This window comes from Rutilus rutilus (genome assembly GCF_951802725.1).
Source record: "Rutilus rutilus genome assembly, chromosome: 2".
Taxonomy (NCBI): Eukaryota; Metazoa; Chordata; class Actinopteri; order Cypriniformes; family Leuciscidae; genus Rutilus; species Rutilus rutilus.
In genome coordinates, this window is record NC_140210.1 from 48,653,842 (window position 1) to 48,670,080 (window position 16,239).

At 38.2% G+C, this 16,239-nt stretch overlaps 1 protein-coding gene across 1 annotated transcript in view; it reads left to right on the forward strand.

Annotated features, from left to right (window-relative positions):
- The window catches only part of LOC311283377 (complement C3-like), a 345,048-nt gene that overhangs the window by 17,620 nt on the left and 311,189 nt on the right, over window positions 1-16,239 (forward strand). The window contains exons 16-20 of the mRNA XM_084397732.1: window positions 98-142; window positions 5,235-5,340; window positions 5,623-5,711; window positions 5,840-5,982; window positions 6,206-6,412. Of these exons, the coding sequence (XP_084253858.1) occupies window positions 98-142; window positions 5,235-5,340; window positions 5,623-5,711; window positions 5,840-5,982; window positions 6,206-6,412 (590 nt within the window). The remainder of the gene's footprint in view (window positions 1-97; window positions 143-5,234; window positions 5,341-5,622; window positions 5,712-5,839; window positions 5,983-6,205; window positions 6,413-16,239) is intronic.

The window sequence follows — 16,239 nt, forward strand, 5'->3', positions numbered from 1 at the left end:
CGCTGGAAAAGCACTGCACCAAGTTCAATTGTAGTGAATTCCCTCTCACACATTACAGTGCCATATGCTAATTTCATTCTAATTAAATTCCCTCTAGCGCCGGAGTGTCCCGTCCCTTCAAAGAGAAGACGGAGATCACTGGGTGAGAATCTGCTCTTATGATTCGACCCTTTTAAAGATTAAACATGTTTTTAGAGTTCATCTCTGCTGTTGTTTTTCTATCATTGTGACTTGAATGGACCCATATTGAAATAAAGTTAACATAGTATAGAGGATTATCACACAGTGTACATATGTGTCCACACTACAGAGAGTTAAAATTAACCCTGAAGCAGTGTTGAAGTTAATGAGATAACATTGGTCACAACATTGGTCACTTCCGGTTGAGTGAACGCTGGCACGTTTTGGTTGCCGCTACTCACCGGTTATTTTATTATTTTATTGTTTTCTTTTGTAATTGAATCTTTTTAAGTCGGGAAATTGTATCCAGCCTCTCCGTTCATTATTTTACTCCTGGAACTCTGAATCGGACTTTAAGTGATAACTATTGCTGATCGTGGCGGAAGATTGGCGTTTTCAGCTAGGCATCACCGTTGGGTTTGTCTATCCTAATTCAACAAGACTTCACCATGTGGCTCTTCAAACTGTTGTTATGGATTATTTTCTCCTCTGCGTTGTTCAGTGCTACTCCTTGTCTGGTGTACTCGGTGGCGGATCTATACAAACTTAGACCTGTCATAACTCCACTGTTGCTGCATAGCGGTAATCATCCGGATCCTATACGCCGACCGAAATACATGCACCGTGGGTCTCAGCGGAATATCCGATTCAGCTCTGCTAAATCTGAACGTGGTGGACAAATTCGGGCTTTTTGGTCTTCAAACCCAAGACTGCCGAAAAATGCTGGGCGATCTGTTGACTATGAAGTGCTTACTCCGCTGCCCAGGTCAGATTTCGCACCTTCTGCACCACTCTGTTTTACTCTTTTTAATGTTCGATCACTCAACACTAAGACATCTATTATCCATGAACTTATTCAAGACCAAAACATTGATTTTATGACTCTAACTGAGACTTGGCAGAAGCCTAACGACTTTTTTCATTTAAATCAAACAATACCAGCTGGATATGCTTATACATGCAAGCCTCGCTGTACAGGTAAAGGAGGCGGTCTTGCACTTATTTATCGTGACAGTTATAAAGTCTGTCCAATTTCTATATCGGAGGAGCCATCATCTTTTGAAATATTGGCTGTACAGCTGAAAGGTTCAACTCCCACTATTGTTGTCACGATTTATAGACCACCAAAAGCATCTGCTATGAACACATTTTTTACTGAATTTTCTACCATTTTAACACATCTGTGTACCCTGTCTCCGAACATCATTTTGATGGGAGATTTCAATATTCATTTTGACAATACTACTAACACTCAGTATAATGAGTTTAAATCAATTCTGGATAGTGCTGACCTTGTGCAGTTTGTTAAATTTCCAACACACAACAAGGGACATATTTTGGATCTTGTATGCTGTTCAGGTGTCAAGCCTTTTAATTTTACTCCTATTGAATCTTCTATCTCAGATCATAAGCCTATATTATTCAATATCTCTCTTCCATTGGCTAAAGTTAAGTCTCAACGCTGTGTTTCATTTCGTAATATTAAGAATATTGATCTTAATGTTTTGGTTGGAATGATCGATCACTCTGTAAACAAGTGTTGTTTTAATTCTTCTACATCTGACTTGGTAAACTTCTATAACAATAGTTTTTCTCAAATACTTGACAATGTTGCTCCTATGAGAACTCGTTTTGTATCCTATGTCAACTCGTCTCCATGGTATACTCCTGAACTTCGACATCAAAAGGCTTTAGGTCGCCGACTGGAGAGACTATGCAAACGAACTGGTCTTGAAGTACACAAACAGATGTACTCTGAGCATCTGGTTTCTTACAAGGCTGAGCTGGAAAGTGCAAAATCATCTTTTTATGCAAATATCATTGCCAATGGACAAAGTAATACAAGGACTTTATTCAGTACTTTTAACAAACTGTTGAAACCTCACAATACTGTTTCACTTTCTCCCAATCAATGTGTATCTGTTTCAAATTTTTTTAGATCTAAGATTGACAATATTCATCAAGAACTACTTAATTCTGACTTAATGTCTAGTGATTATCAAATTGGACATAATCATATTTTTGCCCCTGCTAAAACTTTCTCTAACTTTGAGCTGCCTTCAGTTGATTCCATCACTAAGTTGATCACAAAGTCTAAGTCTTCTACTTGCTCACTCGATCCTTTACCTACTGTTTTAGTTAAGTCTTGTACTCATTCGATCTCTCCTATTATTACAGCTATAGTAAGTTCTTCATTATCTTCTGCTACTGTTCCTTCATCATTAAAAATGGCCTCTATCTCTCCAATTCTCAAAAAACCTGGTGCCGATCCTAATGATCTAAATAATTATAGGCCCATTTCTAACCTGCCTTTTATATCTAAAATCCTTGAAAGAATAGTAGCAACTCAACTAGAATCACATCTGCAAGATAACGACATTTATGAGCATTTTCAGTCGGGTTTTAGATCCAATCATAGTACAGAAACAGCTCTTATTAAGGTTACAAATGATCTTCTCTTGGCTGCTGATTCTGGTTTCCTGTCTATTCTTATTCTTTTAGATATTAGTGCTGCCTTTGACACTATTAGCCATTCAGTATTACTCGAAAGATTGGCCTGCATTGGAGTAGCTGATAATGTTTTACTTTGGTTTTCGTCTTATCTATGTGACAGAAAACAGTTTGTGATGATTAAGACTGCTCAATCAGAGCCTGTCTCGGTCACTCACGGCGTTCCGCAGGGGTCTGTTTTGGGTCCGCTTTTATTTATTATTTATATTCTACCCCTCGGTTATATTTTTCGTTCCTATGGTATTTATTTTCATTTCTACGCCGACGACACACAAGTATACATATCCACAAGACCAAATGCTTCTCATCCCCCTTCTAACCTTACTAAATGTTTGCAGGATGTTAATATATGGATGACTAATAATTTTTTAAAGTTAAATACAGGTAAAACTGAAGCCCTTCTCGTTGGATCTAGGTCTGCTTTATCTAAAGCTCAATCTTTCCCCTTGCTCATTGATAATTGCCCGGTTAACTTCTCTAGCCAGGTGAAAAGTCTTGGCGTTATTTTTGATGGTTTGCTTTCTTTTAGTTCCCATATTAATAATATTTCACGTACTGCATCTTTTCACTTACGTAATATTACTAGACTTCGTTCTTCACTTTCTCAACACTGTACTGAAGTTCTCATTCATGCCTTGGTTACATCTAGGCTTGATTATTGTAATTCCCTTTTATGTGAGATTCCGAAAAAACAGCTTCACAGACTACAGTTAATACAGAATTCAGCAGCCAGAATTGTAACTTATACACGTTCTTTTGAACACATAACTCCAATTCTTTACCATCTACATTGGCTTCCTGTTCATTTTCGTGTACATTATAAAATATTACTCCTTACGTTTAAAGCACTTCATAATCTGGCTCCTCAATATTTGTCAGATCTTCTTCATCTCTATACACCTCTTAGATCTTTGAGATCATCTTCTGCAGACTTACTGTCTGTGCCAAACTTCAAAATGAGTTCCTTTGGTGGTAGAGCTTTTAGTTGTGTGGCGCCTAAGCTGTGGAATGCATTACCCTTGCACATTCGCCAAATGGATTCAATTTCCTGTTTTAAAGTTCAGATAAAAACGTATCTTTTTAGAATAGCTTTTAATGAAATGATTGTATGATGTGTAGCATCGATGTGTTTGTATGTTTTGTACTTATTGCTTTGTTCTATATTGTAAGGTGTCCTTGAGTGCCTTGAAAGGCGCCCATAAATAAAAGGTATTATTATTATTATTATTATTATAATTAAGTGATTAATTAAGTGATGATTAAGCATTATTGAAGATACCTGATGTTAACAAGCAGAATCATTGAAGGAAAGAGAAAAAACAAAAACAGAAAAAAAGAAACACAAGAACTATTAAACATTATTGCACTTATTATTACCAGTTTGACTTTATTTCTGTCATACATCCACACACATTCTTACTTAGATTCAACAGAAGTTTAGATGGTAATGTTTTGTGGAGCGTTTCGTTTCAGATCACCATTATGGTGATTGGTGTTTGCTTTAGTTGGGCTCTTGACCCTTTACTATTTAATATTAGTTTTTCTCTGTCTGCTCCAACTCTGTGTTTATAAAGCACATTTCTTGCAGCAAGATCTCAGCAGAGGAGGATTAAACAACTTCACAAACAGCATTACCAGCTTCACTTATTACTATTTCTGTCAGACGTCTACAAAAGCTCTTATTGAGAATTAACAGAGCCTCTGGCTCCTAGCATGCATTGCAGCATGAAGCATGTCACTATTGTTGAAATTCATATGCTGATTCTTGATGTCTGTTTGTTTCTAAAAAAAATAATAATAATAAAGGTGATTACTGCATTGTATATAACAATCAAAATTCAGAATGTCTGCTCTGTGTCAAGCAAGGTGAAAGTTTATTATTATTAACAAACTACAACTTGCCTTTGTTTTTGGTTTCCTTTGTAACAAAGTATGTGCTTTGGTAGACACTGTTACAAAGACCAAAATTGCACTCGAAATGCTAAGTCAAACTGACCAACTAAAGGAACACTGATCACAACAACGGTGACCAAACATTTTAAAACATCGACATCTAAACCTCTGTTCATAGAAGTCTGACAGAACTAAAGTCAGTCTGGTTAGTAATAAGTGAAGCTGGTAATGCTGTTTGTGGAGTTGTTTAATCCTCCTCTGCTGAGATCTTCACAGATTTAATGTCTTCTTATCTCTTCAGTTGATTTCATCTGAGGCTGTGACTGGAAGTCTGTTGTAGTTCTTGTGTTTCTCTTTCCTTCAGCAATTCTGCTTGTTAACATCAGGTGTTCATCACTAATGCTCAATCATCAGTTAATTAATCACTGAATTATATCATTAACTTTAACACTGCTTCAGTGTTATTTTAACACCATGTAAAGTGGGACCATATGTGCTCTGAGCAGTGTTAATTTAATTTAAATTTTTAATTTTTGATTTTGCTGTGTATTATATTTTTACTTGACTTTGTAAAACTCAAACTTGTTTACCAACTTGATTGTTTGTCCTTTTGCTCTAATATTCTGTCACATTTTTATCTGTTACAACAGGTGATGATGATGATGATGACTATTATACAGACTCTGATGAGATCGTGTCACGTACTCAGTTCCCTGAGAGTTTGCTTTGGGAAGAGATTGATCTATGTGAGAATTGGTGAGTAGGAGACTTTTAGACAAAAGCTGTGAGTTTAGCCCCGTTCACACCACTAGTGACTCGTAGCAAATTATCTCATTCAATTTGTGTTGTTGGTGACACAGTGTGTGTGTGTGTGTGTGTGTGTGTGTGTGTGTGTGTGTGTGTGTGTGTGTGTGTGTGTGTGTGTGTGTGTGTGTGTGTGTGTGTGTGTGTGTGTGTGTGTGTGTGAGAGAGTCTGACGATAAACAACCATTAAAAGAGTGCTTCATCAGTCTTCTTGTATTTTTCCTCATATCCCAGTCCAGCACCAGTCACAGATAAAGATATCTACATGAAAGACTCTATTACTACCTGGCAGATCTTGGCTGTCAGTCTGTCACCAACACTTGGTAAGATGAAGCTGCAAACACAGGAAACATGGTCTGAAAATCATCATCTTCATCATCATCACCATCATCTTCATCATCCAGGAGCTGCTGCTTTAAACCCTTCTGTGTGTCTGTGTTCCTCCTCAAAGGCATCTGTGTGGCAGAACCTGAGGAGATTGTTGTTTTTAAGAGCTTTTTCATTGACCTCAAGATCCCTTATTCAGCTGTGCGCGGTGAACAACTGGAAATCAAGGCCATTATTCACAACTACACACCAAGAAATCTGAAGAAGGTAGATCTGATTTGATGTAAAAAAAACAAATGATATGAAGATTTATGTTATCCATTAAAACAATGTTCATCATAATAACTATTTCTGCTGGAGTCAAATCATAGACATATCAGAAATATCCTCCATCATCACACATTTCAGGTTCAGTTGAAATGCATTTATTTTGGAGGAAGTTTCCTCTAGATATAGAAGTGATTTGTGTCTCACTCTCCTGTTTTCACAGGTGCGTGTGGAGTTTATGGAGACAGAAGATGTTTGCAGCTCTGCCAGTAAGAAAGGCAAATACAGAACAACAGTAAACATTGACAAAGACTCCAGCATAGCGGTTTCATATGTGATTATTCCCATGACGCTGGGACATCATGATATTGAGGTGAAAGCTTCAATATTTGAGTATGAGGATGGAGTGAGAAAGACCCTGAAGGTGGTGGTACGTCTGATGGAATTTCTGTCAATTTTGATTTGGTCATTCCCCACATAGCAACATTGTGTTGGCCCAGATCCGGCCCACATCTGGCACTTGTGGAAAGATGATTTGGCCCACATGCAGCGTGGAATGACGGCCCTTGGACGGCTTACTCCTGTTTGCCAGATCTGGGCCACAAGCAGGCCATAGCAATGCCACATCTCAGCCGAGAGCAAAGAAATAAACCAGAACTGGACCTTATCTGAGCCACACAATCTGTGTATATTAAATATGGAGTCATCTCATCCTTAATAAGCCTGTTAACAAGCAGAATCACTGAAAGAAAGAAGAGAACAGAAAAAAGAGACGAGCAGAAACACAAGAACTACAACTGACTTCAGACACAGTCTCAGATGAAATCAACTGAAGAGAAAAGAAGACATTAAATCTGTGAAGATCTCAGCAGAGGAGGATTAAACAACTCCACAAACAGCATTACCAGCTTCACTTATTACTAACCAGACTGACTTTATTTCTGTCAGACGTCTACAACTAGTTTAAAAAAAAAGAAAAAAGTTTTTATTCGTTTTTATTTATTTCTGCTCATCTCTTTTTTTCTGTTCTCTTCTTTCCTTGACAGGCTTATTAAGGCTGAGATGACTCCATATTTAATATACACAGATTTTGTGGCTCAGATAAGGTCCAGTTCTGGTTTCTTTCTTTGCTCTTGGCTGACATGTGGCATTGCTATGCCCTGCTTGTGGCCCAGATCTGGCAAACAGGAGTGAGTCGCCCAAGGATCGTCATTCCACTCCTCATGATCATCTTTCCACGTGTGCCAGATGTGGGCCAGATCTGGGCCAACACAATAGCCGCTTTCCGACCAAGTAGTTCTAGGAACTTAGTTCTAGGAACTGTCCACTTCTAAACAGTTCTAAGAACTACTCTCCCCCAAACTCGGTTTTGCTGTTTGCGTTCGCACTGGCCAAGTGGCCATAGGAACTGGTAGGACGGGTAAGGGAGTGACGCAGGCACGGTGACTTTTATTTTGACGGCGCGACTGACTTTTATTTTGGCGGCGCTGAGAACGCCAGAGCAAACAATGAATGCTCGCATTCTCTGTGTTTATTAGTTAGCAATCTATCTAACAGTACAGTTTAATATGTTATTAGATAGAACTGTAATAGAAAGTAGACAGTATATGAAAAAAAGGTTATTAGCCTATGTGGTTGATGTCCAGTGTTGCTAGCTGGGCAGATAAACATATTCATGTTTGGCTTGGTCCCCTCAAAGTTGCGTTGGATTTTCTCTTCAGCATAAAGGTTTAGAGACCCATCTATCACTGTTTTCCATGTTTGTATAGTTAGTTTATGGAGTAAATATATAGGCTATAATCTGTGTGTTTACATTCTAGCTGTTTTAAAAATGGCGGGTGCTGGTGTTCCGCGTGCGTTCGGTCAATCAGCGTACACTAACGTCACGGATAGTTCCTATAGTGCTGGTTTAGACCCTACTCTGAAGTAGGACCTAAATTAGTTCCTACAAATGGAGTTCCTAGAACTAAAATCGTTCCTAGTTCCTGCGGTGCGAACACGCCGACATCCGGGTACTTTAGCCAATAGTTCTAGGAACTGTGAAAAGGTTCCTCCGGTCGGAAAGCGGCTAATGTTGCTATGTGGGTCATTAATGTAATCAAAAGATGTTTGTCATATTTTGAATAGATAAACACTCTCCTCTCTCTCTCTCTCTCTCTCTCGTTTCCGTTTGCGCATGCGTGGATGAGTGACAGAGAGGTGTGTGAGCGTCTGAGTGAGTGCTGATGGTGCTCTTTCTGTAAGTTTTCCTTACATCTCCTTTTTCTTCTTGCGGATCTGTTATTGTTTTGAGGGTGTAATTTAAACTTTTTGTGTCAAGTGCTGCTGAAATGGGGACGCATTCTGATGGTTTTTCGTTTTTAACCGCACGGCATGGATGTAAATGCATGCCGGACGAATCAATCACAGTCGAAGATGTTTTAAATGCTATTGAAGATGAGTTAGGTGCGCGTAATATCTTATCGGCATCTAGAATGAATAAAGCCATTGTTGTCTTTCTTAAAGAGGAGTCTATGGTAGACGGTTTGGTTGAGCGTGGTTTGTCTGTAAGGGATGTGTTCTTGTCAGTTTTACCGCTATCTAATCTGGCAAAAAAAGTGATGTTATCTAATATACCCCCGTTTATTCCTAATGACTCATTAGAGCGCTTACTTGTTCGCTACGGCAAATTAGTGGGGCCTATAAAGATGATTCCTCTTGGCCTAAAAAACCCTGAGTTGAAGCATATAATGTCTTTTAGGCACCAAACACACATGGTGTTGAATGCAGATTGTCAATCTTTAAATGTCTCTGCAAAGATGACTTTTCAAGGCAAGGATTACACAATATTTATTAGCACAGAGTCGATGAAATGTTTCAATTGTGGCAGATATGGACATATAAAGCAGACATGCCCATTAAATGTTGAGGCTGTGAATGTGGTTGGAAATGAGGATGAACCTGCTAATGTACAGCAAGTAATTCCAGCTACAGAAAACCATAGTGTGGGTGAGAAAAATGAAGAACAAGTTGAGATGATGACTCTGTCTGGTGATAGAGCACATCAAATTGTACTTGAATCACCAAGCAATGTGAGTGCAAATGAACATTCTGTTGATTCAGATGCACTTTTGAATGATGGAGTTGGAAATGACTCTGTAGTGGTTGCTGCAGAAAAAAATGAAGTGGATGATTCTGATGGACAGATTAAGTTTGCGGGGGAGACTCAAATGCTGGTTGAAAATTTGTCACAGAATATAATAGACTCACCAATAGAGCTAGAACAAGGTGAATCTCAGTCGATTGACTATGATAGTGCTGACAGTGATACATCAGATGAAACGGGTGTGACTGAATTAAATTCTCAAGGAAATTTTGAAGGGAAAGCCTCCAGTTTTAAACTGAAGTCTCTGCATTCTGTTCAGCAGATTAATAATTTCCTTGATGCTACATTTAATCAGCGAAGACCTAAACTTGAGACTTATTTTCCTGATTTACAACTTTTTGTTGAATCTGTTTCTATGGCTATGAGAAAAGCTACACTTGACGAAATTGATCAGCCCAAACGTTACAGACTTAAGAAACACATGAGTGCTGTTAAGCAAAGATTGAAAGTCTGTCATAAGAAATAATAATATAGCTATGATTCTCCATGCATTTTTCCTGGGGGTTTTTTTGTGCCCCTTTTTTATTTTCCACATGACATTCTTAAATATCGGGACCTTTAATGTTAATGGTTGTCGGGGCACAGCAAAGCGAGCTGATTTATTTGATTATTTAATCTTTAAAAAAGCAGATATAATCTTGCTTCAAGAAACTCATACAGACTTACAAAATCAGGCACACTGGGTTAGAGATTGGAAGGGGAAACACTTTATTGAGTCATGGAACAAATTTAACCCTCTGGGGACCAAAAACGCGCCCGCGCGTTTTGCTCGTTTTTTTTTTTAGCAATGAAAAATAAACACAAAATGCTCTGTTAATTTTGATCTTTCATTTTCGTGTAATACATCAATCGATCCTGTTCAGTTTCTATTTTTTTTCTGTATACTCACAATAAAAATAAAGTGTTTTGCTTTTTGACAAATAAAGAAAAATTAACATGATGCAATTTCTGCCTTCTCTCTATCAGTAAACTCCCATTTGAAATGCGTTCAAAAATGATCTATAACTCCGCGAAAATTCAGTCAAACAGGCAAACAGACCCACGGGCATAAAGCTCGAGATCGCATCTTTTAAATGAAGTCATTTATATAAAAAACAAATATTCTCAGCTTCTGTAATCTGTATAAAAAGAGAGCGATTCCAGTCGAGCTCATTACGAGCTCATTCAAAAGTAATGTGACCACTCCCCGGAGCGCTATTCAAACGCAAATTCTGAGAACCATTTCAGAGCTGTGAAACGCCCACATCAGCTGTAAACAAAGCGCCGCGAGTGAGGCATAATATAGCCTACCTTATGGAGAAAAGTTTCCTCAGAACAGTGCTGATATGAGGAGCAATAGATCCCGCTGAGGAGTGAGGTAGGCTGTTATCTTTTCTCAAGTGTTAATGTGGAATAACGTTATGGAATAACGTTAGTGTAGGCCTATGTAAACCGCAAAAAGATGAATCGCGTTTCTATAATATGAATCGCGATTCTGTGAGATGAATGAAGGGTACATATTTGTAAAGACTGTTTAGCCTAAATATGAATCGCGCGTCTGTGTGTGAAAGAATAAACTGCTTTGCTATAGCCTACTGAGATGAGTAAAAATCGACTGAAATATGTTGAAATAAAATGTATTTGTATAAGCAACGTATTAAACTGCAAATTAACATTTATATGCCCTAATATTTCATAAAAAACAACGTTACAGTCAGGCGAAGTATGAAAGACAACATTTTGTTGACTAGATTTGGGTACAGTTTTTACTGTAGAATATACTGCCACATCAAATAAGCTTTTGTTTAGCAATTTCTGCTCATATACATATATATATATATATATATATATATATATATATATATATATATATATATATATAAAATACTATTTTTGTCAAAAATAAAGTCATAGACTAAGATGTTAGATGTTCCAATGTTGGCTATATTCAAACTAATGAATACATATGATAAAATGTAGGCCTATAATCTTTTTTTTTTTTTTACAAAGAAAGAGTACACTTGAAATATTGTTGAAATTGTAATTATTGTTGTAATTGTAACCTTTTTAATAAAATAGCAAGACATATTTATAAGATAGATGTAAGCGAAATCTTAAATGGTCAATATAAGTCTTCTAAATATATATTTTGTCCTTGCATTGTGGCTCAGTCAGTGTCACACCTGAATGAATGGCTCATTACACATAATGGGTGGGACATTGTATTCTCAGGTGTAAACCACTCCTCCTTCACGCCCCCCTCGCATATTGGCTTTCCAAGCAAAACCTGTTTTACACCATTTAAATCAATGTATTTTTTTTTGTGAACGATAAAGCAAGACTATTTTCACATAATTTTGAAGCCAGAACTCGAAGCGACAACATCCATTGTCTTGTGGACACATATTTATTATGTGTTTTGTGGTCTTATTTCAGCAACTTTCCTTTTTATTTTTTTCCAATAACCACGCATAAACATTATTCTCTTAAAAATACAAACATCTACATACACGTTGCTCGCATATTATGGTAGCCCTGTTTGTGCTATATAGAGTGAATTTACAGCTTTGCCATTAACATGTTTATAAATAACTGAAAAAAGCACAAATGTCAAGGCATGTCAGAACATCTCAAGGGCCCCAAAAACCCCTTGGTCCCCAGAGGGTTAAGTGCAGGCGTTGCCATGCTCTTTTCGTCTCGTGTTGGTAACCAACCAGTAATGCTAGAAATTATGCCTGGTAGAATTTTGCGAGTAGATATTACTTTGGGTGAAATTGATTATACCTTTTTTAATGTTTATGCACCAAGTGTTGGTCAGGAGCGTGTACTTTTCTTTGGAAAACTTTCTGATGCTCTGTTAAAGTGTCCTCAAGATAATGTGATTCTAATGGTGGGGGGTGGGGGGTGGGGGGGTGGGGGGGGGGATTTTAATTGTACAATAAATCCATCTTTAGATCGGAATCATGATGAACTGCCATTATCTGCTGGAATTTTGAAAAATCTGATTGATTACCATGACCTTGTTGATTTATGGAGGGAGGCTTTTCCTGGGGTTAGACAATATACTTGGTGAAAGAGAAATTCAAATAGATTGTCTGGAGCCAGATTGGATCGGTTCTATGTTAGAAAAAGACACAGAGATAGTTTCTTTAATAGTTGTATTTCTCCCTCTTTTCTCTCTGATCACCATTATTTTTCAATGTCTGTCTCTGTTGTATCTTCTAAAATCTATAAATCACAGTGGCATTTCAATAATAGACTTTTACAAGATCACAATTTTCTTCAATCTTTCAATATTTTCTGGGAATCTTGGAGAGAAGAGAGAAATAGATTTAACCCTTGTGCATTGTTCAAATTTACTACCTTTCGTTATGTTCGTGGCTGAAAACAGCCACTACTTTAAACTGCTGTAAAAATGTATCAGATGTAACAACAATGACTTGGTGTTGGGGAATTAATTAGCTCGAATTAGCGGTAATATTCATCAATGTGAATATGCATCTGTTGCTTCCATAAATTAATTTATTCAAAAATAGGGAATAGGTCAAAACCTCGGCTTGTATCAGCGATTTCCCAATTATTTATAGTAATCACTGATAGAGACGGGTAGAATTTACTCAATTAGGGGGAATTTGAGGTAGAAGTTGAAGAATGTTCATTTATCATGCAGACGGGCCGTCCAGCGGACCGAATGTATAAGTTATGAACAGAAATCGGGCGTCTTTAACACTGATAGATAATACTTTCTTGTGGCCACAAAGAAGATAATTATCTTCGTGTTTTAGACAATTTTAGATTTCTTTTAATAGTAAGACCAATCGTAGAGCTTATAAGGTAAAATCTGCACTCCTCAGGGACTCAGAATTTGAAACAAACAGGCAAACTTAATTCAAAGGATTTAACAAAGTTTATTTAAACAAGCTAGCGATTACACAATTACTTCAAATCACGCATGAATAAAAATGCATAAACAAAACAGGCAATATAACGATCGTAATACAGAAATACAACAAAATAAAAAGGGTTTGAGAGAAGGGGAGAGAGAGAGAGAGAGAGAGAGAGAGAGAGAGAGAATCAAACTGGAGGTAAGAATGATTTTAGGTGTGCGTGTGAGATGTTGAGATGGTAGCGTTTGTAAGGTGGGTGTGTCGGCGGCTTCGTGAGCACGTGTTAGTGTGTTTATCTTTGCACACGTGGGTGAGAGTATGTGTGTGTGTATGTGTGTGTGTATGTGTGTGTGTGAAAGAGAATTTAGAGATAGAGATAGAAACAGTTTAGTCGTTCACCACAAAACCCCAACGTTTCTCAGTAATATTTAGACACTTTAAACAGCATTTCCTTCAGATTGCAAATTTAAAAGATCTACGTTACTCTGTTTGGAAGATCGGCCTTCGGTGTGTGTGTCCGTCTGGGTTGGATATAAAGGCACCTGGATCACGTGGTCACAGCGTCTGGTTGCTATGGCGACTTGAAGCGAGCGAAAACTCAGCAAAGATTATCTTAGCCTTAAGTTGATTTCGTGGGTTGGTTTCAGAAGACTATACTGAAGTAATAGTAACTCTAAGAAAGACTTGGAAATAAAACGAAAATAAAAAGCGAGCGAAACTTCCTTGAGGGAAGGAGGCGTGTCGTCTTTCTCTCTCTGGCGGAATGCACTTGAGAGGAGAGGGGCGCGGAATTTTAAAGGGCTAAACTCACGCCTCCCTCACGTACGTGGGCCAATCGTCTTTAACAACGTATCGGGCCCACCTCCTGACGTTTCGAGGTCTATACGCCTCCCTTCACGCGGGGTTTTGAAACGATGGATTCGTCCATAACTCAATAACGCTGGTATTTAATAAACAATGCATTCTCTGATATTTTGTGTTAAAGATCCAGCATCGTTGGGGTTTGTGGAACACGGCAATACCGCGAATGACAGTTCTAAGATCTAAAATCAAGGAGGTAGATCATTTCTTGTAATTGTGGGCACCACAGAGTGATTGCAGGCCAATAACCTATATAGGCATAACATTTGGGGAAGGGGATCATGCACATCAAGAAAATACATTTAAAATATTTTATACAAGGATTTTGGGTCACACGTGGTGGGGCTTCATGTGTTTTCTGTATGTGTGTGGAAAGTTCACAACCGCACGCTGAACTCTTGTCCCTGACGCTGCGGGGTGAGGCTTATGTGTGTGCGTTCGTTTGACTCCTTGCCTTGATGTACTCAGCAGAAACCACATGTTTGGGCATCTGTTCTTACAACACTGTTTTATTGTTGTGAAGAGTTAATTAGTGTCTATGTGCAAATCAGTGTTCGAGAGACTCCCTAGGAGGGGGTGCTTTCGGGCTCGCTCTCATTGGTCAGCGTTAGGCTCTCCAAGCCCTAAACGGACGGTCTTTGTTGATTTAGACGTAAGAGATCACGTAGAGAGAGAGATAGTCCATGATTTACACCATTTTTTGGTGCCATCTGGTCTGCAAGGCACAGAGCAATCTTAAGACAACAGAGGTGTCGTAAATGAGAGTGCTTTGGAATGTCAGAATAGCTTGAGTCAGAGCGAGACAGGGGTTTGGTGGATTTGGACTGCATTAATTAATTTGATTTCATCACCATGCAGACTGGTGATCTGCTCTCCGCTACACAGATAATTAAAAAAAAAATTTTTTTTTTGCATAAATCTATTAATCAACCTCAGTCCTGCTCAAAAATACTAAATGTTTAAAAAATATTCAGGATTTTAACTCTTTAATTGCCAAATTCGTAAATGATGTCAGTGATTTGGGGAAAAAAAACACACAAAATGACTCATTTTCAATATAAAATGTGATTGTGGACTGGATTTTTTTTTACCTTTTATCACAGTCTTGGACATGTCAAAGATTAGAAACAACATTGGTTTTGATGCATTGTTAGTTTTTGTGCAGCATCAGATTTGAACTTTTTCTCCCTCATTTACTGTTCGTGGCTGTTTTTGCCCCATTGACTTCCATTATAACCACATTTTTTGATTGCAAAGTCATGACACCATATAATCATGCATTTTTGATTGTTGGTGGTTTTCCCTGTTGGGAAGAGGTAAAATTTGTAATTTTTACTGTTGATAACCAGGTGGAACCATTAACCCTTTAGATAGGCCTGTACAAAAAAAAGCTTAGTTTCTGGCTTTTACATGGAGTTATATGGAGTTTATAAGGAGTATAATAGCATAATAAAGTGTGTGTGTGTGTGTGTGTGTGTGTGTGTGGCATAGTCATGGCACAAGGCATAGTCATACATGTTTGTATTACTGTACAAACATGTATGTGTTGATGCAAGTCATGCTGACAATGAGGTCAATCATCTCCTCCGTAAAAAACAGATTGAACACGGAATCCATGTTCTGGACCCTTGCGAAGGCATAGCGCGTCGGCCCTGGAGTCACGCCTCTGGCAGGCTGAAGAAAGGGAGTTGTCTCCGCGTTAGTGGAAAACCACACTTCGCCGTTTCTCCCAATCCACCCAGATCCAGGATCCTCCGAATCCTCCTAGCCTTCAGTGGAAGCTAGAGAGGATGATGAGGGTGCCACATCCAAATCAGGATCTGACTCTCCTGAGTCTGTGGTGTCAGAGGGAGAAGACGATATATCCTGCAGCTCGCTGGAAGGGTCAGGCTGCATAATCATCTCTAAAACTTCACTACAAGTCAAGCCCTTTCTCATGTTGCTTGCTGCTCTTCTCACCATCAAATGACCAGCAGGCTTGCATGCACGTGTTTAAATCCACTTGCTTTGTTTTTGTTTAGTCTGCATTTCTCACCATCAAAAGGCAGCAGATGCATAAATACACTTACTTTGTTTTTGTTTACTCCATGTAGTTCTGAGAGCTGAGGTGCATATTTTGATTTTCTCAGGTGAGTTCACACACACACACACACACACACACACACACACACACACACTTTATTATGCTATTATACTCCTTATAAACTCCATATAACTCCATGTAAAAGCCAGAAACTAAGCTTTTTTTTGCACAGGCCTATCTAAAGGGTTAATGGTTCCACCTGGTTATCAACAGTAAAAATTACAAATTTTACCTCTTCCCAACAGGGAAAACCACCAACAATCAAAAATGCATGATTATATGGTGTCATGACTTTGCAATCA